Below are 26447 nucleotides of genomic sequence, written 5' to 3'. Positions count from 1 at the left end.
GGTAGGCTGTGTGGACCACCTTCCCCTTGTCAATGGCCTTGGTGACTGTTTCAAAGAAATTGACCAGGTTCAAGAGGCAGGATCTGCCCTTAACAAAGCCGAACTGGGTAGGATCCAGTGTCTGCAGGTCCCCAATATCTTTATTTATAAGGTCCATGATGATCCTTTCCATAGCTTTGCAGACCAAGCTAGTGAGACTTATGGGGTGATAGTTTCCAGGATCCGTTGAGGCACCACCTTTGTGGAGAGGGACCACTGTTGCTGTACGCCACTCTTTGGGTACATATCCTGTAGTAAGGCTGAGATTGAACAGTAGTTTTAGGTTTGGGTTTAGCTCTTCTTGGAGTTCATGTAGGACGCAGCCCGGGACACCGTCTGGTCCCATTGATGCTGTGTTTCTTGCTGTGGAGAGGGCAGCTCTTACCTGAGCATCTGAGATGTCAGGGAGGCAGCACTCTGCTGGGATAGATATTAGCCCTTTGGTGGGGAGGGAGAAGTTTGCGCTGAACCTGTCAGCTAGGATGTTGGCAATGTCTGTGGGTTCGTGTATTTTTGTCATTTTGGACTAATTCTGAGCATATCTGGGAATTCCACCCAGGTTCCTAACATAACTAAAGAAAGCCTTGTGATTATCCTTAGTGTCCTGTGCAATTTTTCTCTCGAAGCTGGCTTTAGACGATTTTATGAGTGCCCGTAGTTTTTTGCTAATACTGATCAGAGATGCCTTCCCTTTTTGGGATTTTGATCTATCATGTAGTAGCTTCCTCCTTCTATTGTATAGTTTGTTTATGGCTGGGGTCCACCAGACAGGACATCTGCCTTTGGAGGATTGGGTCTTGGTTTTATTTAGGATTGCATGATCCATGCATTCCTGAAGGTGTTCATAGAATGCGTTTATAAAGGATTTTGCGGTCTGGGCCGTATTATCTACAGACCCGGGGGCTTTGAAGGATTCCACCTTGGTTTTGAGGAGTGTGAAATATGCTTTAGAGAAGTTTTTCACTGTGGTTTTCTGGGCATGGGGTGGGGTTGGGATGTGAATATCCAGTGAGATTAGTTTATGGTCTGATCTTACCAGTGAGGGATACACTTCTGGTCTGGAGCATAGAGTCCCCATGTTGGTGATGATCAGGTCCAGTATGTTTTCCCCTCTTGTGGGAGTGGTAACAAGTTGTTCCATAGCATTTGAGTTTATAAATTCTAGGAACCTTTGGGCTAGGGTGTTGGAGCTAGAGTAATGCTCCCAGTCTATGGTTGGGTAGTTGAAGTCACCCAATATAATGGTGTTTGGAGAGACCTTCATATTTTCCAGTGTTCTCAGGAAGGCCGAGTGGGGTTCCTGGGTTTGGGAGGGTGGTCTGTAGCAGGCTATAAACTGGAAGGCAGTTTTACCCACTGTTAGTTGCACATGGATAGTCTCTGATGCTTCGTGCTGTGCCACCAACCTGGAGGTGTGGGTATCTTTGACGAATATTGATACTCCCCCTCCTTTTGTGGTTCGGTCCAAGTTTTGGGGCCGAAAAGCATGGTATGAGGTATAACCTGGCAGTGCTGGGGTGCTCTCGAGAGCCTTGAACCAGGTTTCTGTTACTGCACAGATATCGATGTTCTCCATGCTAAGGAGAGTTTCGAGTGCATGCATCTTGAGGTTTAGACTTCTGGCACTGAGTAGCATTACTCTTAGTTTCTTATCCCTTGTGATACCTATGGAGGTGGGTTTCTCTTTTGAGCCTTGCCTAAAAAAGGCACTATGGGGGTAACAAGAGCCTTTGCCAATATCCCAAAGCCCAGGGGTGACAGGTGCAAGCCGTCCCTAGCGAAGCATCGTGCCTTGTCGAGCCTGTCATCCCAGGCTGACAGGCATTGGATCCCCTTTGAATGACACCAATACTTAAGCCAATTGTTGAAATTGATCATCTTGTCTACATACTGTGGCATCATTCTTGGTGAGGGTAAGATGCTACTCAAGGTCAGGGTCATACCAGCCTGGGCTACATGCTCAGAGAGCTCTTCTATGTCTCTTTTCATGTAGTCCAGGGAGGTACGTCTCAGGTCATTCACACCAGCATGGACAATGACTGAGTCATATTTGTACTTGCCTTGGAGTGACCTGAGTGCTTGTGTTATGTGGCAGATCCTAGCGCCCGACAGGCAGCTCACCGTGACCTTCTCCTTGTTCAGCCTGGTGAGTGGGACGTCAGTGTGCCTGATGATAGAGTCACCTATTACAAGTGTATCAGGTGTGTTGTTTAGCCTTAAGGGCTGTGACTGTTCGGCACACTGGCTTTGTGAGCTATGTGTTGCACATGTTTTGTTTTGGGGTAGCGGTTGCTTGGGTGTCTGCTTTGGAGTTCTCTGTTGCTTAGGCAGATTTTTATTTAGAGCCTCCAAGTATGTTTTTGTGTGTTTATGTGTTTGGTTTGCTGTCGTGGTAGGTCTATGTGAGACTGGAATTGTAGTGAGTGTGGTTTCCTTCTCCTCCTGACTGGTTATGCCAGTACTGTGTTGAGAGAGCTTAGCCTCCAGTTTGGCTATATGGTTGCATCTCTCACATGTGTTGGAATTTGTTGGGAGGAGGAGAAGGTTGTCTGTGTACATGAGGCAGTTGTAACATTGCCTCAAGATTCCCATATTCACCAGCTGGACTGGAGAGGAGATTGACAACTGACCTTTGGACATGCTAGAATAGTATTGGGAATTTCTTTATAATTGAAAAAAATAGCCAATGGGGAGCAAGGTACTCCAGGGGGAGTTTGTGAGGGTGTAGTGCTTTTAATTTTTTAGTGCTGACTTATATAATTGCTTTAGTGAGCAAGTGCCAGGTAACTTAAATGCAAAAATGACAACCAGTAACTTTCTTTCAAGTGAAACAAGGAAATAAGTACAGTAAGCAATGCAGATATCACTAGGGATCCACAGAAGCGCTGAAAAGCCGCGTTTTAGGTGGAATTAGCTTTTCAGGGAAATAACAAGCATGCAAACAAAACTAGATTCAGCAGGCCTGGATCTAGTCTATGCTACAGCAAACAAGGTGTACCAATTACAGTAAGAAATAGTTCAAATATGCAGGCACTATAAGCCTTTAACCAGAAATTCCCAGCTCAGAAGGGCAGAGTCCAGCCTCTTCTCCCACAAGAGTGCAGACCATGAACCTTCTTAATGTAAAATAACTGGCCTGAAGCCCTGGTGCTTAAACCAGAACTAATACACTTTTAGAATAACAGACACTGAGCCCTCAATCAGCAGTTCCCAACTTAGAAGGATGTAAGCTACCTGTCCTGCCACCACAGTGCAGCCCACATACCTTCCTAATGTAAAACAACTGGTCTAAAGCCCAAGTGCTTAAACTAAAAGGCTTAGAATAAGTTACACCAAGCAGTAATAAATACAATAGAGTACTTTTAAGATGACGCAAAAGCAAAATAAAGTAGGAAAAAACACAAATACAGTAAAAGCAGATAATTTTTTTTTTTTTTTTTTTTTTGTTAGTGGAAAAAGAGAAAGGAAAGAGAGAAAGGAGTAGCCGAAACTAAGCTGATTGGTCTTCTCAAATGTTCTCTCTGTACTGGGTAGAATGAGGTAATGTCACTAGACTGGGAGGAGGGTCCCAGATCAAATTTACACTAGGGGCGGGCAACTGCAAAGCCACCAACTATAAAAAACACTATAGCAGCAGGAAGGGAGGGTGGGAAACAAACTGCAGAAATGTTTCACAGCTGAAAAGCAGCAGTGAGCCTTTAAATGAAAGTTTTAAACAGCTAAAGGAGCCTCTAGAAAAAAAGAGTTTACTGTAACCAGTTATCAGAAACAAACAACCCAACAGATGCTTAATAAAGGTGGACAATTTCCAGTTAATACCTCACACACAGTGAAACTAGCTAGAAAAATACACAGTACACAAAGTGCTATAAATAACAAAGAAATAAAGAACAAAATAAACAAAAAACAGGATACTTAATGTTATATATTATAGCTCCGAGTTTCCTCAGTGTCCTTCCTTCGATCATTTCACTGTGAAATGGCAGAGCGTTCACAACTGAACTTCTTAGGTAACAGAAAGTTGAAACCTGAAACAGCTTTTAAGAAAGAAATCTCAAAAGAACCAATGAGGTGCTTAGTCTAAGCTGTAGTCCAGGTGACCTCAGTCAGCCAATGACCTCAAACAATTCTCTCTCACATAAATGCCTGATGGCTTTGGCCAAACCAATGTCTCTGAATATGTGCTCAGACACACAGCCTCCACAAACACTAGGCCCAAATACAAGCCTGAATATAGAAATGATACAAATATCCCCACTACTTAGAACAAACTGCAGAAATGTTTCACAGCTGAAAAGCAGCAGTGAGCCTTTAAATGAAAGTTTTAAACAGCTAAAGGAGCCTCTAGAAAAAGAGTTTACTGTAACCAGTTATCAGAAACAAACAACCCAACAGATGCTTAATAAAGGTGGACAATTTCCAGTTAATACCTCACACACAGTGAAACTAGCTAGAAAAATACACAGTACACAAAGTGCTATAAATAACAAAGAAATAAAGAACAAAATAAACATAAAACAGGATACTTAATGTTATATATTATAGCTCCGAGTTTCCTCAGTGTCCTTCCTTCGATCAGTTCACTGTGAAATGGCAGAGCATTCACAACTGAACTTCTTAGGTAACAGAAAGTTGAAACCTGAGACAGCTTTTAAGAAAGAAATCTCAAAAGAACCAATGAGGTGCTTAGTCTAAGCTGTAGTCCAGGTGACCTCAGTCAGCCAATGACCTCAAACAATTCTCTCTCACAGAAATGCCTGATGGCTTTGGCCAAACCAATGTCTCTGAATATGTGCTCAGACACACAGCCTCCACAAACACTAGGCCCAAATACAAGCCTGAATATAGAAATGCTACAAATATCCCCACTACTTAGAACAAACTGCAGAAATGTTTCACAGCTGAAAAGCAGCAGTGAGCCTTTAAATGAAAGTTTTAAACAGCTAAAGGAGCCTCTAGAAAAAAAGAGTTTACTGTAACCAGTTATCAGAAACAAACAACCCAACAGATGCTTAATAAAGGTGGACAATTTCTAGTTAATACCTCACACACAGTGAAACTAGCTAGAAAAATACACAGTACACAAAGTGCTATAAATAACAAAGAAATAAAGAACAAAATAAACAAAAAACAGGATACTTAATGTTATATATTATAGCTCCAAGTTTCCTCAGTGTCCTTCCTTCGATCAGTTCACTGTGAAATGGCAGAGCATTCACAACTGAACTTCTTAGGTAACAGAAAGTTGAAACCTGAGACAGCTTTTAAGAAAGAAATCTCAAAAGAACCAATGAGGTGCTTAGTCTAAGCTGTAGTCCAGGTGACCTCAGTCAGCCAATGACCTCAAACAATTCTCTCTCACAGAAATGCCTGATGGCTTTGGCCAAACCAATGTCTCTGAATATGTGCTCAGACACACAGCCTCCACAAACACTAGGCCCAAATACAAGCCTGAATATAGAAATGCTACAAATATCCCCACTACTTAGAACAAACTGCAGAAATGTTTCACAGCTGAAAAGCAGCAGTGAGCCTTTAAATGAAAGTTTTAAACAGCTAAAGGAGCCTCTAGAAAAAGAGTTTACTGTAACCAGTTATCAGAAACAAACAACCCAACAGATGCTTAATAAAGGTGGACAATTTCCAGTTAATACCTCACACACAGTGAAACTAGCTAGAAAAATACACAGTACACAAAGTGCTATAAATAACAAAGAAATAAAGAACAAAATAAACAAAAACAGGATACTTAATGTTATATATTATAGCTCGAGTTTCCTCAGTGTCCTTCCTTGATCAGTTCACTGTGAAATGGCAGAGCATTCACAACTGAACTTCTTAGGTAACAGAAAGTTGAAACCTGAGACAGCTTTTAAGAAAGAAATCTCAAAAGAACCAATGAGGTGCTTAGTCTAAGCTGTAGTCCAGGTGACCTCAGTCAGCCAATGACCTCAAACAATTCTCTCTCACAGAAATGCCTGATGGCTTTGGCCAAACCAATGTCTCTGAATATGTGCTCAGACACACAGCCTCCACAAACACTAGGCCCAAATACAAGCCTGAATATAGAAATGCTACAAATATCCCCACTACTTAGAACAAACTGCAGAAATGTTTCACAGCTGAAAAGCAGCAGTGAGCCTTTAAATGAAAGTTTTAAACAGCTAAAGGAGCCTCTAGAAAAAAAGAGTTTACTGTAACCAGTTATCAGAAACAAACAACCCAACAGATGCTTAATAAAGGTGGACAATTTCCAGTTAATACCTCACACACAGTGAAACTAGCTAGAAAAATACACAGTACACAAAGTGCTATAAATAACAAAGAAATAAAGAACAAAATAAACAAAAAACAGGATACTTAATGTTGTATATTATAGCTCCGAGTTTCCTCAGTGTCCTTCCTTCGATCAGTTCACTGTGAAATGGCAGAGCATTCACAACTGAACTTCTTAGGTAACAGAAAGTTGAAACCTGAGACAGCTTTTAAGAAAGAAATCTCAAAAGAACCAATGAGGTGCTTAGTCTAAGCTGTAGTCCAGGTGACCTCAGTCAGCCAATGACCTCAAACAATTCTCTCTCACAGAAATGCCTGATGGCTTTGGCCAAACCAATGGCTCTGAATATGTGCTCAGACACACAGCCTCCACAAACACTAGGCCCAAATACAAGCATGTGTGTTGTTAAATCAAATCATATGTACATTTGCTGAAACAGAGGCTTTCTGTTCCCTGCTCTGTAGTAAATTCCATAAAATGATGAGCAGACTAATAAAAGTGGCTGTTTTATCATTTAATGTCAAGGCTCTTAGCACAGTCATTATGCTAATAACCCCACTGAGAGTGAATGTCTCTGAATCACACTTTTATGGCATTACTCACACAACCAGTGTTGTGCTGCGAGGCTCATTCCACAATGTGAGCATTCATGAGTACCTGCAAAGAGCAATGTGCATGTGAGGGAGGATCAATGACCTCCACATGAATGTGAGCAAAAGTATTGTTTTATTCAGGTCATATAAAGGCACTAAGATGTAGAAAAGAAAACATATGCAGCTACTATATTACTGTTTCATTCCCCACTCACCACAGTGCTCACACACTAACACCATCTTGCCATGCCATTTATGTAAACACTACCACATGGTGGTATTGTAACATGTTATGCTAAGAGCACAGTGCTGCATATGTGGACAAGATTGCCATGCATGGACACAAAACAACTACCGTATTCCCGTGGAATGTGACCGCATAACTGGCTGTGGCTTCTGAAAGCACTGACGGTGTCAGTGCTCCCAGGTGGTATTGTAAGGAGTACAAAATGTTTCATTACTTTAAGCACAGAGATGACTGGAAGAGCCTGCTGGGGGAGTCTTATAAGGGTCTCCAGTGAAAAGGGAATGTTTGGCACAGCCTGCTGCTCCTGGCATCAACCACTCTTGTGTGCAGGAAAGATACCTCTATAGTGACCTCAAGAGGTGCTCTTTTGCTCTTCTACACCAATGGGAAGAAGATATCTGAGGGACAGTGCTCTTGAGATCCATAGTAAGTATATAAACCAATTAATTGCACTAACTTTATACATAATTAAAAGGAACTTTGTAGGACATTTAATTCATGATGCTTGTCATTTTTGTTGGTGTTTTTTGGCTCCTCAGCACAAAAAGGAGAAAAGGCTCCTCTTTCAGAGATGTCTGGAGCATCTCTCCTGAAGCAGGCTTGAGTAGGTTTACTGTGTTAATATAAACAAGTTCTATATAAAGCAGCAGAAATACAGTATCCAGTGTTACAATTGTGTAGAGGTAAATGTGACACCCTTATGTAACACCACTACTTACTGCTTGATACACCCTTTGTATATATAGGTTCATAGAACTAGGCTAGCTGCTCTAGAAGGCCATTTTAAGCCAATCCATTTCCCTTTTTTGTGCTCAAAATAACCTATCCCATTTGGTTATAGACTGGCCTTACCCATCCCATGGACAATAATTATATGTTACCCCTAATAATAACTAAGATCATAACACAGATCATTTGAGGGGAACTGTGCATGGTATAAAGCAGTTAGGAGCTGCATCTGTCTATTAGTACAGGGGGCAGTCCAGGGGTACATTTTCTGTTTCCCAGCCTTAGACCTAAGTTGTGCTTGAATATGGACAGGGATGAAGTTTGCTTTATGTGGATGGGGAGCCTTTTCCACAGTATTAATATCCTCTGCAAGATATACTTCTCCCACCAAACCAGTCTGTTGATGTTGTAGAAGAGGTTTAGATCCCTAGACTGAGTATTTCTGATGCCATTTGACTTGTTGATGTGCAGTAAATTCATCAGTAATGTGTTAGAGGATGCCTTGTATGCCAGACATAGGTCATCTCTTAGCAGTTTGTGGGATACTGTGTATAGTGACAGGGTTTTGAGTCAGTCCAGGTAGGACATGTTATTTAGGCCTTGTATCCTTTTAGTAAGGTATCTCTGTTGGTGTTCCAGTCATTGCATGTGCCTGGAAAGATACATGTCAAGTAAGGCGTTATATTCAATGATTGGTCTAATAATGGCTGAGTAAAGAGGGACAATGGCATTCCCATATCTAAACAAAATCCCTTTGATTATAAGCTGTGCAACATAGAGTGACTTTCTTATGGCAATAGACACATGTTGGTCAAAAGTTAGGTCACTGTCCACATACGTTTCCAATCCCAAACTATTGGGTCAACTCTTTGGGCCATATTGTCAATGTGGTAGTTGCCTGGGGAAGATGACTTCCCAAAGGATACAATAATACATTTTTTCTCATTTAGTTTCAGTCCATGATTTTACCACAAATTATTTGTGAGACAAACCTTCCTGCAGGATGGTCAAGTCATTTGGGGATTCGATGACTGCTCCTAGTTTGTAATAATTTGCAAACATAGTCAGCCAGAGTCCTTTGGTATTGGCTTTTACTTCAGAAAAGTATATGCCAAACAGGAGAGGTTTCAGCATAGAACCCTGGGGAAGACTCCACTGGTGATTGGTCGCTTTGTGGAGGTAACTTCCTTTGTTTTGATTATCTGCATCTTATCTGTGAGCCAGTTGGCAATCCAGTGAGCGACATAGGGTTTATTCCCAGTTTATTTAGCTTGTCTACTAAGTCTGAATGGGGAATTGTGTCAAAAGCTATGGTCAGGTTGAGGTATGCTGTGTGTATCGTTTTGCTGTCATCCATTGCTTTGGTTGTTGTTGGTTTACCCAGCCCCCCTTTTTCCCATTTTCTACATGGGGTCAGGGAATTGTGTTAACTGTCACCATCTCTTTTGATTCAATGCCACACCCCTGCCTTCTTTGACACTCATGCCTGCCTGTTACAGATCTTCTTTCACACAATCCATCCACCTCTTTGCTGGACATCCTTATTTCCTCTTACCCTCTTCCTGTCTGTCTCAAATCTTCTTCACCAGATTGTCTTCTGCTTTTCTGCACATGTCCAAAGCACAGTAATCTGTTCTCTTTGATCTTTTCTGCAATTGGAGCTATTTTGGCTTCTGCTCTTATGTTTTCATTTTTGTCTGTCCCAAAGAGTGCATCTACCACCCTTCTCAAGCACTTCATTTCCATTAACTCTAGTTTCTTCATCTGCTCTTCCTTTACTGCCCAGGCTTTAGTACCATACTACTATTACTGGTCACACTACTGTCATGTGCACCTTATTTTTCAGTTTCTTTGCCATTCTTTTGTCATAGACTACACCTGACACTCAATGCCAGTTGGCTGCAGCCCCTCTGATTCTAGCTTTGAGCTCTTCATTCAGACTTCCCTTCTCCTCAACCACCCCTCCCAGATTTCCCCAGTTTGCTGCCATTACCACTGTCTTACCTGTGCTTAGTTTCATCCCATGTGCCTTCAGTTTTGCATTCCATTCCCCTATCATTTGCTGAAGTTCTTGCAAGGACTCTGGCTGTAATTCCACATCATCAGCATACAGCAGCTTTGTTGATCTGTACCATTCAACCTGTTTGCTAATGTAGACCCTCACCAGTATGAACAGCAGTGGGCTCAGAGCTGAACCCTGGTGTACACCCACTTCCACTGGGCCCCCCATGAGGCCAAACACTGTTCTTGTTTGAGTCATTGGGTTCTTGTATATAGCCTGCACTAATTCTACCAATGTTTCTGGGAGTTCAAACCACTGCAGTACTGCCCAGATCAACTTTCTTGAGACCTTGTCATATGCTTTCTCCAAGTCTAGGAATGCCCAGTTGGACTATTTCCTCATCTCTAGCTTCTCCTCAACTATCTGTCTCACTGCAAACATCGGGTCAGTTGTGCTACATCCTGATCTGAATCTGAACTGTTCATCTCCCATCTTACATTCTACTATTCTGTGTATCTGCTTATCAATCACTCTCTCCAAAACTTTCATGCAATGTGATAGGAGTTTGATGCATTTGTACTGCCCACAGTTTGTTCTTGTACACTGGCACAATTATGCTTATTCTCCAGTCATCTGGGATATGCCTTTCTCCCTACACTGCTATGAGTACCCTCAGGAGCCATCTCTCCCCTATCTCACCCAGCATCTTTATCATATCTGTGACTTCATCTGAGCCTGCTGCTTTCCCGGACTTAATTTTCCTTACTGCTAGTCTTACTTCTTCTAAGGTAGGCTCCTCTTCTTCTTTCATTGTAGGCTGTTTCTGGGGTAGTACAGCTTCTGTGATGTTTTCTTCATTCAGAAGCTGCTGGAAATACTCCTTTCTTCTGCCTTTGATGTCCTGTGGACTGGTGAGCAGGTTGTTGCTGGCATCCCTTTTGAAGGGTGTGAACGCTGCCAGCCCAGCTAGCTAGAATTTTGTAAATAATTCTCTGTCATTTGTGAATATTAATACGATCCATAGGCTTGTCTTACAAATGTAAGAGAACTATATGTTATGTGTATTAAACTACTGGTGCAGAAGTGTGTGTTAAACTGTATGTTATGTGCTGAGCTTCAAGAATGTAACTACAGTGTACCCTACTGGAAAAGAACAGAGTTAACTTGCAAACTCTAAGAAAATAAGTGAATTGTTTATGATAGTGTTTATCTCAGCTAGGAGACAGAATGTCTGCAGCTAGAAATTCTTCTATTGTCTGGAAACAGAAATAATTACAGGTTTCGAAGGTTGATAGGTTCATAGGTAGGTACTAGGCTATCTGCTCGAAGGCATTTATAAGCCTAGCTGGAATGTGTTGGCTTTCGCCACCCCCTTAGATTAGTTCCCTGTACCTCTGTGCAGCAGAGCCATTGAAGTGATCCCCAGGGTAAACTTTCTGTTTCCCATCCACTCATCAAGGTTTCTCTTGAAGAGGGTTAGTGAGGAGCTCTGCCTAATATGGATTGGAATCTTGTTCCAAAGCATTGGAAGTCTCTGGGACAGGAATCTATCCCTCCAGCACATCCTATTTAATGTTCTGCAGAGGTTTAGATCCCTAGAGTGTGTGGCACGAGGGGATATAGTTTTCTTTAGGTGGAGCATGTCCATAAATTCTGGGTTGGACATGGCCTTGTATGTCAGGCAAAGATCATCTCTGAGTAGGCGGTATGCAACCAAGTACAGCTGGAGTTTCTTCAGTCGAGCTACATAGGGCATCTGTTTGAGGCCAGTGATCCTCTTGGTGAGGTACTTCTGTGGTCTTTCCAGCTGTTGCAGGTGTCTTGTAAGGTACATCCCAAATAGGGCATTGTACTCTATGATGGGCCTGATGAGTGATGCGCAGAGGGACGCAATGACCTCTTTTGATCTGGATGTAAACCTTTTTGTGATTAGGTGGGCCACATAGAAGGATTTTCTAACCACTTTGGCAATGTGATTATCAAAGGAGAGGTTACTATCTACTTGGGTCCCCAGATCCCTTATTAGGTAAAAGTGTTTAACTGTTTTACGACTTCCAGTTCCAGGCAAACTTCTGAAAAATAAGTATTTTTGACACAGAGGTGACAAAGAATAATGTAATCTGAGATAACCCAGCAGAAATGTTTGATAGTAACTTAAGAACTATCTCAGAGAGTGAGTTTGTGCATTTTGTATTTGTCTTTGGATCTGACAACATCATCAGCACTTCTGCCTTACTCTATATGTTAGACTTAGATCATAGTATCTCTCTTGGAGATAGATAGGACTATAGTAAGATTAGTTTAGATGTTTTCTGTATTTATTTGAGCCAATCCTGCAATGTTGTTTTAAAATATTTCCTGTGATTCTGAACTCTCTTGTCACTGTATTGCATTACTGAGTATTGTCCTGTTCTTGTATTATTTATTATTAAGTATATTTAAACCTTTTAATTGTGGCTGGTTTGTTTAGAGATATTTAAGCTCTTAGCGTACTTGCGTGTATTTGGTGATACTGTGCAGGCCACTCTTAAATAGCCTTAAAAGTCTTGGACACACCATTTGGATAATAGTAACATTGCATAGTAGAATCGGTCACCCTTTGGGAAAGGCCTTATAGTAGCTGATGAGTGGTTGGTGGCAGCTGGTACTACGTTATAGTCTGGACAGAAGGGGGCATAGCTAGTGAACCTGTGCCAGCATTCCCCAGGAGTGTCTGTATCTTTGTATATAAATCAAATCTCAAAGTGTGTGTGCACTAGTGTGTGTGTGTGTGTGTGTGTGTGTGTGTGTGTGTGTGTGTGTGTGTGTCAGCTACTTGGGCAGGGACACAAAGCACTGGTTGGACAGGGAGGGTGCTGGAGGTTTTGGCTTGACCACTCAGCTGAGATCTATCTTAACCCTATAGCTGTGCCAGTGGGGAGTCTTATTGGGGATCTGGATAAAGACAGAGAAACCAGCTCTATACTGACTTTGATCTCTGTGTGCTCTTAAGGGAAATTGTACTTTACTATGTGTGTACTTGTTATCCTGGCCAAGAAGAGATACTCTGCAAGTAAGACCCAAATGCAAGGCAGAAAACAATCCAAGTAGACGAAAATTGCCAACATTAAGTTCAGTGTAAAGCATCAAAAAACCATCCAAAGGCTGATATGTAAAGTATATAAACTTTTAATAATAAACACCCAGACCAGTTTCAGCCAGCAGGCTTTCCTCAGTGGGATAAAAAAGCATTAGCTGTAAAGTGACACACATATATACAGTATGAGTCATCCAATAGGATTCTTCCACTGTGTTCTTCCCACATTCAAATTGTTTCCTATATTAGAGACAAAGAGAAAATGAAAAGTTATACAATAAAATAAAATAACACATGCTCATAAAAGTGAAACACATAATTTTATAAATGATCCTTCAAACCTGGTGAGAACAAAGCTCCCAGTTTAATGATCCAATACTTCTCTTTTTTAGTGAGACTAGAATGCCATCCCTGTTTGTTGGATCTGTCCCCAAGGATTCTGTCAATGATGGTAAACTGGAACCTGGCTGAATTATGTTGTGTAGTGTGTCAAAATAAGGCATTGGTCTCCCTCCTAGTTCGTATGTCACTGCGATGTTCAGACATACGTAATCAAAATGGTCGTGAAGTCTGTCCAACATAGAACGAACCACATGTGCATGTAGCAAGGTATACAACCCAATCCCTGTTACAATTGCCAAAAAATTTGATATGAAATATTCTGTCGTTATTTTTACTGGTAAAATGCTTTGATCTGAAAATGAAAGGACATGATGAACAATGACCACAATGGTATGTACCCCATAGTTTGCCACCTGTCATGGTTAATTGGTGGTGTATGGCTCCGGCCGAACTGACCCTTTTGTAATGTGAAAAAAATGATTCCAATGTCCTGCCCCTTCTATATCCATACCTGCATACATCACCAATCCACGGTTTGATCTCCTCATTGGCAGTGAAAATATTCCAGTGTTTGGATATAACATTCCTCATAAGGTTAATGTTACATCCAAATGTAGTGATGAACCGGATAGGTTCATCCTGTTCAGTGTGAATCTTGTCAGAATATTGGAGAAGGGAGGTTCTGGTGGAATTAAGAGTAACTTGTTGAGCACCCCGGATGTCAAGCTCCTCGTAGCCCCTGGCTCTAAATCTGTTAGCTAAATCTTGTTGAGATACATCATAGTCATTATCTGAGGAACAGATTCTACGAATCCTGAGAAACTGAGACTTGGGTATGTTTCGGATAATGTGGTTGGGATGCATATTAGTTGCATGTAATAGACTGTTATACTGAGGGTATTTTCAAAATGTTTTAAAACGTAAAGTGTCATTAGAATTCCTAGTTATAGTTACATCCAGGAAATTGATCTCATTTTTATCATAAGCGGATGAAAACTCAATACCCTATTTGTTATGATTAAGATATTGGACAAATTCTGCTAAATATTGTTAATCAGAACGCCAAACCAACCAACAATCATCCAAATATCGACGCCATATGTCCAGTTCATCTAGATACAAATTATGTGAGGTGTCATAAATAAGTTGTTCCTCAACATATCCCATAAATAGGTCTGCATATATGGGGGCAAAAGATGCCCCCATTGCAGTAACCTTGAGCTGCCAATAACATTCTCCTTGAAAATAGAAAGCCTTTGATAATAGACTAATGCACCCTTGTATGCACATCTACCAACAGGAGTCTATGACTAATCATCGCTATGACATGGCTCCTGTCAGTCATACATACCTATCAAATGTTTAGGTCACCTGTAGCTAAATGTAAGGCAGCTAATGAGATGTAAACATGACAGAAATTCTTTTGCATCCTTTCTCTCTGTCATTATCCCTCTTTTATATTTAGATCACCTGTAGCTAAATGTAAGGCAGCTAATGAGATGTAAACATGACAGAAATTCTTTTGTATCCTTTCTCTCTGTCATTATCCCTCTTTTATATTTAAATTTCCTGTTTGTTTTATATCTGACCTTTTGTGTTACTATTTTATGCAGGGGTGTCAGCCACAGCTGTGCCTACAGTGTGACAATGGTCCCCTCTCCATTATCCTGCCCTGCATTTTGCTCATCTGTCTCTAGGCCAGCATCTCAATGGAGTGAAGGTCATGTGGCAGGTGATAACATTAGGGTTACCACCAATCCCACTGGGTAGTTGTGTCCTGCAAAGAAACTGAAAAAATGGCACATGTCCAGAGATGTTGGGACACACACATTTCCTATATTTTATGTAATAATTGCATAAAACAGTTATTCTGTATCTGAAACACCTAAATGTGATAACACACAGAATAAGCGACTAAAATGATACAAGAATAAGTGCCGATTTCGGCCAAAAAATAAAGTTATGCCCTTTGTACTGGCAGTGGGTAAGTTTTGCCTTGCAAAATCTGACGTTTGTACCAAAAATGCCCCACTTTGGACATTTGAAAAGGTGGCAACCCTAGGATAACCTGGAGGTTTCCTTGGTAGCCACTGGTGGTGGGGGCAATTGACTGCCTTGTATAATGTGCGGCTCCAGTGCACATTGGCCTTATGCTCCACAGGAATCTTGAACTTTGGGTTTCAAGTTTGTGCTGTCACAAATCCATCTCCATTCCCCACGTGGTGGGTGCAGGGTAGCTTGCCATCCTACAAAAACTTAAATATATATACATATATATATATATATATATATAAAACTTGGAGTTATAAGGCTGTTTCTTTAACATTAGGTAACTGTAATACCGTCTCGAGCTAACGTGCCGAATACTCGGTGAATATTTATGTCGCCGGTGAAGAGTAAGACTTCAACATGAAGCTTCATTTGTTTTTCCTATACGTCACTGGGGTGTTGGGCAGTGGTGGAGTTTAAGCGTGACTTGCTACTGCGCATCCTGAGAGGTAATGTTCTACAACATCGCCAAAAAAACTCTTAGAAAGAAAACACTACAAAACTATCGCAGTGACGTTCAAATGGTCTTCGATAGGCGTCTCTATTGGTGGGCTGTTAAACTAGTTCCGCCCTTTTACGTTCAGACGTCTGATTGGAAGATAGTGCCGTAGCTGCAGTCGCGAGTGTTTGTCGTCTGTTTGTTGTGAGATTGTTGCCTGATGGGATTGTTTTTTTGTATATATTGGTGTAAATTAGTTATGGGATGGAAAACAGCTGTAATAGCATTTATTCGTAGTCCTAGTATGTAAAATGTTGCAAAATTGACCACAGCCATGTCTGCCAGTGGTGGGCACGGTGTGGGATTGGTACAACAGATTCTTAGTTTGTCGTTAGTGCCGAGGTTGGAAAACAGCAGCTGTCCTAATTTTACGCTGTGCCACTTTCCAGGTGAGTCCTTCTGTCTCCATTTGCTGATGTCTTACTTTTTTCAGTCTGGTCAGTATTTAGTATTTGTTGAGCTTGGTTCTCTGTACGGGATGGATACTGTATTACAGTGCTGTGTTCAACAATCTACTGGGCTGCTACGTGCTACCTTTGAAAGACGTTTTATAACCTGCTCCATCCCTAGTATTGTTCCCGTGTTAACTCTCATGTGAGCTGACGCTAGTTGTAACTTGTCTATTCCGTAATGGTACTTGCTGATACTATACGCGAGAGACAAGTATTCTATACTGGTTAGTGATTACTTGGGTATTATTTCTACACTTCTGTAGTATCCAGCAGTCTTTGTGATAATTTGAAGTGTTGTAGTTCACAAACGTGCTTATTGCTGCGACTGTTTTGTTTTTCCCACGTTCAAACCCTTTTGTTAGCAAGTGTGTGTGTAGGTAGTTATGTTGCAGTCGTTGACTCTCCGTTGAGTATCCGTGTCTGTCTTGCGTCTCTTAAGTGCAGTGGTGGGCTCAGATGTGATGCTATATTGTGCTGTGCAGGAAATAACTTTGTTAGCCTTGGATGGACTTAAGTGAGCTGCATAGATACCTCTCAAGTGCTGTGATTTGAACTGTCAGGTTTAAGGTTGTTTCTCTTATATTTGCCCATTGTGTTCATAGAGTTGGGTTTGTTTAGGGGTACTATGTTAAGTGACGGTAGCTAACCGAGAGAGACCTCATCGTTCATTGTGCAGGACTATCTGATGATCGCCACTCTGAAAAATAAGAGTGGATTTTCAGTCAGTTTTGAGTACCATCACATTGTCCGTACGCGTTTTCTCTTGTTATCGTAGGTCCAAGAAAGGTTGGTTCACATATCTGGTAAGTAAATCAAAAGATACTGTTAGTAATAGTTTCAAGTTGAGGTTTGCCAGTGCAGTGGGGGCTTTCCCGGTTGTGCATAATAGGCACATAATTCTAAAAAAGAACTGGCCTTAGATTAGCACTGCTCTGAAATTGGAGAGCAATCACCTTGAGGTCTAGGAGATACTGACAACAGTGACAGCTGCTACAGCTTTTGGTGCATGTTTTGTATTCCAGTTATGTTTTTTTTCCATTCTTAGAAATCTGTATATTTTACTAGTGGTACTATATAGCTTGTGGGAAAAAATGGCTTTTTAAATTCTTAAATTATAACTATCTTGTATTGATTTGGGTGCTGCATATTCTTTGCTAGTACAACAGTTGGTTCATTGTCCACTCTTCTATTGTCTGGTTCATAAGTGTTTACTAGGCTAACAAGTTCTGGTACTTTTAATAAATGTAATAAGGGGCTTGAGAGGTGAACCATTTATAGGTTGCGTGTGTCCATTAGAGACATAGGTGCCAACCCGGGGATTAATTTCTTGTTCTCCATCCATTTACCCAAGTTGTAGTTGAATTGGGTTAGGGAGGAACTCTGCTTCACATGGATGGTGAGCCTGTTCCAGAGATGGGGTAGTCTCTGCGGTACATACCTGTCCTTCCAGCAAATTTTGTTTATATCAAAGGCGATGTTTAAGTCTTTAGAACAGGTCATACTGGTGCTGTTTGTCTTGTGGGTATGCAGGAGGTTCATCAGAGTGGGTCTGACAATGCCCTGTATGCCAGGTGTAGATGTCCCCTTAAAAGCCTGTAGAAGACAATACAGGGATACGGCCTTGAAGCACTCTGCATAGGACATTTTACTTGAAGAGAGGGGATAAAGTTAAAGCTGAATTTATGGGCCAGCAGGATTGCTATATCTTTTGGCTCAGTATAGGTGGCTCCACTTACAATGAGCTGTGCACACAATTGTATATTGCCTTTGAGGTTGTGGACATAGCTAAAGAATGCCTTGGCCTGGGAGGCCAAATTTATGTCCAATATGACTTTGGTAGACTCTTTGTCCCCTCTGAGTTGCTTGTTTAGTTTTAAAGTACTTTTATCTTGCTAGGTGCCATGATTTTCTTCCTTCTGTTGTACAGCATATTGATTTTGTGATTCTGTCAGGGTGGCTTGTTTTTTGAGTTAGTTCTGCACTTTTTCCTTGTGGGTACAGCTACCTCGGTGCAGCTATTAGCATGCTTGTATAGGGTTTCTGTGCATAGAAAAAATTGTTCTCTGGGTTTGAGGGCTTGAAAATTTGCCAGACTATTACTTAATAGCAGGAAGTTAGCCTTAGAGTAGTTTCTGAATATTCCTATTTTTATTTCAAAGGCGATCATTTTGTGGTCTGACCTTATCGGGGAAAGACATTACAGTAGGGGGTGCAGCACTATTAGTGAGAAACTAGATCCAGTGTGGTTGGACCCCTGGTTGGTGTATTGATCTGGTCCATGAAGTTTGTGTTTACAAAATCCAGAAATCTCTGTGCTTGGATGTTTGTTGTCGTATAAGATTCCTAGTTAATAGTGGGGAGATTAAAGTTGCCCATAAATATGGAATTGGGTTGAATGGTGAGCATTTCCAATACATTTAAATACATGTTCTGGGTTTTCTGTGTCATAAAGGGGGACCTATAGCTTGTAAGGAAGTGGTATTAGATTTTTGCCTATGGTGATTTCAACATGAAGCAGCTCAAGTGCATTGTCTGTGTAGTAGTTGGTCTAAATGTGTGTCTCTGCGGCTTTAAACCATTTCTCAGTGACCACACATGTCAGCATTATCTAAGGTGCAGAGAGCTTCTAGGAAGTGGAGTGTTTTGTTTAGAATCCTAGTATTGAGCAGTAATATCTCTTAGATTTTCTTGGTTTCTATGTCAGAAGTACTTTGTTTGATATTGCCTAAAAAAGGCACTGTGGGGGAATACAGTGTTTAGCTAATATTCAAATCCGCTGGAAAGTGCTCATCTGTTTTAAATTGTTTACATTTTGTATTGAGTCTTATGATACTGCAAATCTTGATATTAAAAGAAAAACTGTTTGTTGTTGACATATGTAAAAATACGTTCTCTTTATATGTCCCTTCTATCTTCACAAACTTAAAGAAAACTGAATTGGCAAATTGGAGGCTTGCTATAGTAAAATTGCTGAGTTTGCAACAAACTCCCTTCATCGAACCCATCACTGCCAGGCATTATAGCAACTTAACTGGCTAGAACTATCCCACCATTTAACCTTCATCTGACTCACTACCACCCACAAACTCATTTGCCAACCAGACAAATCCCCTGCCCTCCAACTGCTACACCCTTTCCAAATCCTGACAATAGCGCTGGGGACTCGTTCCAAACTTCAGTCTTATCTATGGTAAACCTAATTCAATTCAACAAACTACTCGGACTACCTGCGTAAAAATTGTATATGCTGTTACTCTACCCCTGGCTAAATCCTAAACTTCTTACCTTTTCCATCTCCAAATCTACAGTCCATCCATGTCATGTCCTACTTGAGTAAATAAACCTCTTATTCTTCTACTCCCTATTTCCCCTCCCCCTTTTACCTTTCATATGCCTATCATCCACTCTTCCCCTCACCTTCTTAATCAATCCACCTTTCCTTTGCTCCCTATCACCGCACCTTACTTACATTAGTTTACTCTCTTCTCCAAGCTATGTACACTTTTCTACTCTTACTTACCTATAACAATTGTTCTATAGTTTTTAGGTTTGTCTGATATAATCATATTGTTTCTCTGGTCATCGGTGTTAATGTTACAACTGGAAGGCACAAGTCTCTTTTAATGTGCAAGATGTGCTGATTCACATTAGACAAGATAAAATATTCAGGAATGATACTTTATAGCTTTCTAGGAGTATTTTTTCATTGTAAATCTCTAATTTTTGTATACTGTATTGTAGATTTTGTACCATTGTAAAGGTTTGTAAATTGTTCTGGAGCTTTGCTCACCGGGCCTCTGCTGAAAATGGTCGCTGCTCCCAGTTGGACTTTCCCGATAAATAAATGTGATTTGATTCCTTGCTAGCATGTAACAATCTATTACCTAGTTTGTATGAGTTTATACTTAGCTGCATGCTTTGTAATCTCTATTCCTTTTGTTCTTTAATATTGAACGTGAGCCCACAGAGAAGGAAGCCCTGTTTAGATGTGCACCCACACTAACTTGATGCATTCTGTTTAAGTATAAATGTACTAGTTTGATTACATAACTGCTACAGCTATGTAATGCTGTCTAATTTTACTCAAACACACTCACTCCCATGCTGTATCCACTGCTGGTGTTTGATAAATAGTACCGGTAATTGCTTTGAAGACTGCGAGGTTCAGTAGAAATTGTCCTCTCTGTAGTTCATACTGGTCCTTGTCAAGGATGTTAATTGTCTGTTTCTTTCTTGACTGGTTCCATTACTTCATAAATAGTACAAGTTGGGCTAGTACATCTGTAATTGTGTGGATCTGATGTAATGTCCTTTTGCATACATTGGCATCACCATTGCCTGATACCAGACTCTTGATATATATAACTAGTAAGTGTTGATTTTAGTATTGTTGATAGTGGACTGGTGAGTCTACCTGAGATTTTGTCAAGATTCTCAGTTCAGATATCTCTTTTTAGTAGTAAATTGTATGGGTAATGATGTTTCGGACATAGTGGGTCTACCTGAGTGATCAAATAAAACTGATCATGGAAAAATGAAACCTGACCCATATTCAGCTATAGTTTTGTTGTTATCGTATATTGTCACATTTGATATTATTTTTAAGCACTTGTGTGTTTTTCTTTGCTAGCTTGCTTTTATGCAACACCGCCTTCTCAATCCTAAAAAAAACAAAACTACTGCTTTTTACTCCAACTCATAAGTCACCCACTCCAATCTTCACTATAACCTCTAACAATACTACTAACATTGCACCAGAAACTACCACCCGCCTACTAGGTGTCACAATTGATAATCATCTTAACTATGACAACCATATTAACTCCACCGTAAAGTCGGTCAACAAAAAAACTTGGTACTCTCTATAGAATTAAACCCTTCCTTACCCCCTCAGCCAGAAAAACTATTGCCCAAACCCACCTGATTTCCACCCTTTTCTATGCCTCTACTATATTTACTAACCTATCTAAAAAAAAATAACATCTCCAAACTTTCTACCTGCTATAATAGCATAGCTAGATTCGTCACATCCTCTCCCTTTAAAACTCACCACTGCCTTGACCTTAAACAACTAGGATGGCTAGAAATACAGAACCATTTACTCTATCAACAGTTACTGATCTCCCAAAAGATCCCATACCACCCCAATGACACCCCCATCTTCACTAATCTGATTTCTCCATATATAAAAAAAATTTAATTAGCACAGGGAAAGGGATTTTTATTAGTTTATTGGTAAGGAGGCAGTGGGGCAGCGGTGGAGTGGTGCAAGTGGCGGAAGGACACTTGCTGGGGGAGGTTTTGATTACAAATGGGGATTGTGGAATGAGAGATGTGGAAGAAAAGCATCGTTATAGGGATTGTAAAGTGATTTATGGTGTACCTGCCAGATTGGCCCAAAGGAGTGCCCAACCAGTAATTTCCATGGCTGACATCCTGGGCAGACTATGTCTATGTCTTGAAGGATGCGGTGGGCTGGTTGGCTGTCTAGCTCTAGCCACTCAAGGAGATGCAGATGCCTTCTCACCTCTGCAATCCCCAGCTACTGCAGCTTCTGCTGTGTGTCCCAAAGAACTTCTGCATGGCACTTCCTTCTGTGCCCACCTTTTGGGGCAGCATTGAATCTTCTATGTCTCATTCCACAGAAGGACCTTTTATCTCCGTGCAGGTACGCTTGAGTCACTGGTGACTCGTCAGCAGGCATGTGAGAGTGTGGATCTAGGTTGCTCCTGCCGTGCTTGTTTAGCTGCAGTGCACAATCTTGTAAATGGAGAAAAACAAAAAGATAGGGGAAAAAAAGGTACATTGATATTTAATGTTAGTGTGGCATATTTATTTTTGCTTTAAACAGTATGTATCCCCCTATGCAGAAAGATTTTAATTTCCTTGTTGCACCTGGTGGGAGTCCTGATGTAACCAACACATAAAGAGGCCATGTCTACTTTACAGGTCAGAACAAATTAGAAAGTGATAGCCAAAAGCACATGGCTGCAAGCTTCTCATTGTTTGTCTGTAGACATGATTATCTAGTCTGGATGTGGTCCCAGGATATAACATCTAATTTAAAAATAGGTTCTATGTAATTTTTTTATTTCAGAATATTGCCACATTTGTAAAATGTCTGGGCTACAGTTTGCAAATATAAGTGGTTCATCTGCTAAGAAAATGTTTGACCATGTGAACTCTCCCTCTTTTTTTGAAAGAAAAAAAGGTTGAAAGGAAATATATGAAGCTTGTATCCATTTCTGCAGTTTCACAGGAATTAATTGATTTTGTGTAAGTCACACAAAGGTTTGGTGACAGGAAAAATATGGGCAATAAAAATGTATTCACAGTGTACTTCAGAGGGACAGCTAGCCAGAACTGTAAAATGACACGGTTATTTATTATGAAAAGTTGATTGCCCTGTTTTATGGTTAGTTGCTCCTTTTTATAATGCTCTTCTGTGTTGGGAAAGGAACTAATGTAATGTAGTTCCGTCTTATTTTCTTCTGGGCAGGGGAATGATGTAATCTGATGATCCCTTGTTTTTGTGCAGCAGAATGATGAGGTGAGATATGTATATTTGGAATGAAAACCAGGGAGCTGTCTTTGTTGGGGAGAACTTGGGGTGTGTGTGTGTGTGTGTGTGTGTGTGTGTGTGTGTGTGTGTGTGTGTGTGTGTGTGTGTGTGTGTGTGTGTGTGTGTGTGTGTGTGTGTGTAATATATGCAAGTGCTGTTTTGCCTTGTATTAATTTCCCTAACTTAGAGTAGATAGGGTTTGTACATCTTCAGTAAGACAGCCAAGTCATTTTGCCGTAGATCAGATATTCTGTCTGCACAGTTGACTGTATTCTGTGTACATTTTCTCTGCATATTTAATCTGAGGTAGCACTATTTTTCGTAAGATTTTATGGCCGCTATTTATTATATATTCTTGCATATCTGAAAAGGGACTAATCCTTATTTAGTGCTGTAGTTTGATAGAGCTGCGGTAGTCGCTCCATTTAGCCAGAGTACTAAAGCACACTACCTGTGAAGTATTTTTAGCGAAATGTAAGTTATAAAAATTGAGTTGAAAATAACTGGTTATTGTGGGTGCCTAGCTATAGCTAAGGTAGTATTGAGTACAACCATGCCAGAAAGAATTTTGTTGGGAATTAGAGAATTTGCCAGCGTTCCATGAGAAGTGTGTGTGCTTAGTATGAAAAATAATAATCTCTTTGTAAAACTAGTAAAGTCAGAAATGAATGTAGCCCAAGCCAAAAGAATAAAGTCAGCACAACAGGACCCGAAAAGCAACAATTAAGTACAATGCTGTAAATCCCTTTGCTTGGCCAATACCAACACAAACACAGCTTATTCAAAAGCTTTTATTAGATCTCCAAATTAAAACCAAGCGCTTTCTCCCAGTCACTACCGGGCTTTCTCAAGGTAAAACAATTTGGTAACTCATGCCATTTCATTTATACTCTAGACAAGGTCACATGTCTCAGTTAATTAATGCCTATTGATATTTTAAAGTAAAATACAAAGAAATGTAAAAATATAAAATTGTAAAAATGTAAAGTTTTGTATAAAACAATCTTATATCCAAACAATAAAGCAGCACTATTGTGTTAAACCATATTCTCAGGACAAGTAAACATACCCCCAATAAAACCCCAAACTTCCTCCTGTTTTATGCGTTTACTTTTAAAGCCTTGTCATTAAGGTCCTAGTACAACCCAAGCAGAACCCTGTAAGACAAATAATTTCCTCCTTTACAGTCTAGCTTGTCTCATTTTTAAAACACTATTAATGTTGATATTCTCATTCATACCGGGAAACCTACTAGCATCCAATTTAAGTTGCCAAAGTAGTTCACGGTATTCTAGTTTTGTTTCCCAGTGGCCACCTCTAACTTCTAGTAAAGTTATTCTTTCTATGTACAATTAGTTTTTCGTTTGTAACAGGAGATTCATACATATTAAAAATGTCTAATCCTGCGGATAATTCCAGTTCTGCTGGAAATCTATTTCCTGGTATGAATCTCCTGTTACAAATGAAAAACTAATTGTACATAGAAGGAATAACTTTTTACTATTTTCAATTTCACAGACTGTGAAATAACAAATAACCACTTTGAATTATTTTCAAAAGGTTTCCACTTTGTTCCTGCAAAACCTTTTCAACTCACAAACCTTTTAATTGATTTGAAGCTTTTTGTCAGGCAAATGAATTTGAACATACTTTTTAAAGGTCAGGAACGTTCAACCAAGGAGTTATCCAGGAAAAGCATGTTCAACCCCCCCCTACACACCCCTCCTTAAAAGTATTTGAAACCTTAGTAGAAAGGGACATTAGATGTATAGGGCAAGGAAATTTCACCAGACCCGCATCGAACCTTACAAAAGACGAACTAACCCTGATTGAACTTTTTAAGAAAGACGGTATCAGAACAGTGAAACCAGAAAAGGGGGGAGCTGTAATTATGTACACGGTTGACTATGAATCCAGTATGCATACCATGCTCCAAGATGTACAGCAATACGAACTTATTTCTAAAAATGAAATCAATATAGCTTTTGCTGAGAACTACCAAATCCAAGACTCTTTGTTACAAAAAGCAATCGACGAGCAACTATACAACTATTTATTTGTTGCTAAGCCAAAAATAGCACAGATCTTTGGTATTCCCAAAACCCATAAAAACCTTGGACCCACTAAGATTTAGACCTATTGTGGCTGGGGGTGGAAGTATAACTGAACCACTAGCTAAGTTTATCGATTTATTCCTTAAATTTTGTTTCCAGGATTTCCCATATTTGTAAAGACTCCTGGGAATTTTTAAAAGGAATTGATCAAAAAACATTTGATGAAAACATCCTAATGGTTACAGTGGACGTGGTGGAACTTTTTCCGAGCATTCCACACCAATTGGGCCTGGAATGGTTTGGTGCCACATTGTCAAAAGAAGCAGGTTTCAGTCAAAAAGTTACTAATCTTTTGTTGGAACTCATGGAAATGGTTCTTGACAATAATTTTATTCATTTTAATGGAGAATTTTATAGGCAGAGAAAAGGGGTAGCAATGGGCTCACCCTGTGCCTCTCTATATGACAATATTGTCCTGTACCATTGGGAAAAGGAATATGTGTTTGCAAGTAGTTGGTGTCAAGAGATTTTGTACTACAGGAGGTTTTTGGATGATATATGTATTTTATGGAAAGGTAGTGAACAGGATCTTTTAGAGTTTTTGTCCTATATTAACAACTCAACAACCTTCTTGAGATTTACCCATTTCTGCACTCATTTCTGCACTTTCAAAGTAATCACCCTTACAGCCAAAAGAAAGGCATAGTAAAAGGGCAGTTTAATAAGGGGATCAAGGATGTCTAGTACTTTGGAGGCCTTTTGTGAAGAGATTGAGCTTTTAAAAGGTTTTCTTGAAAAGGGTTACCCAACATACCTTATAAATAAAATGAGCCAAGAAGTTAGTAAGGGGAGGGATAGATTACACCCACCCTTGTTAGGAACTGCTTCGAGCATGGTTCATCCAAAAACAACAAAAGACAGTTCTAACCTTAGAAACAGTTTTATTTACACTTTTATGCAGTTAATTCGGATGAATTTGAAGAGGTTATTCAAAGGTACTGGCCTGTACTCACTTCACATGATGACACAAAGCCTTATACCACACCTTGCCCTCATTTTATTAGAAAGTGGAACAAAAACCTTAAAGAATTACTGGAGGCTAAACAAGACATTAAATATGATAACACCAAGAAGAAACTGGGAACTTTTCCTTGTGGGAACTGTAGACAATGTTATGCCATGTTAAATGGGGGGACTTTATATTTGCCTTCTAGGAAATTTTATTACAGACCCCAAAAAACATTATAATTGTGGGGTGAAAGGTGTGGTTTATCTAGGGTTTTGTGAAGAATGTAAAGGGTTTTATGTTGGAAAAACAGAGCTGGTTTTAAGAAGGGTGTATGAACACCTGAACGACATCAGTAACCACAAGGAAAGCAATGCTTTTTACAAACCTCTGTTGACATGTGAAAATATGCGTTTAAGGTTTATTGTCCTTGAGCAAGTTGCCCCTGAAGTTAAGAGGTGGCAACTGGGAAACAAAACTAGAATACCATGAACTACTTTGGCAACTTAAATTGGATGCT

The 26447-nt window shown here is 40.2% G+C and overlaps 1 protein-coding gene across 1 annotated transcript in view; it reads left to right on the top strand.

Moving 5' to 3' along the window:
* The first annotated feature begins 15959 nt into the window (after window positions 1-15959).
* TMEM170A (transmembrane protein 170A) overlaps window positions 15960-26447 on the top strand; it is a 109335-nt gene continuing 98847 nt past the window's right edge. Inside the window, exon 1 of the mRNA XM_044081455.1 lies at window positions 15960-16242. Coding sequence (XP_043937390.1) covers window positions 16128-16242 — 115 coding nt within the window. The 5' untranslated portion in view covers window positions 15960-16127. The remainder of the gene's footprint in view (window positions 16243-26447) is intronic.

The sequence above is a fragment of the Protopterus annectens genome, chromosome 8.part0 (genome assembly GCF_019279795.1).
Source record: "Protopterus annectens isolate FY-2018-M chromosome 8.part0, PAN1.0, whole genome shotgun sequence".
In the NCBI taxonomy this organism is placed as follows: domain Eukaryota; kingdom Metazoa; phylum Chordata; order Ceratodontiformes; family Protopteridae; genus Protopterus; species Protopterus annectens.
This window is presented reverse-complemented; position numbering and strand designations above follow the sequence as displayed.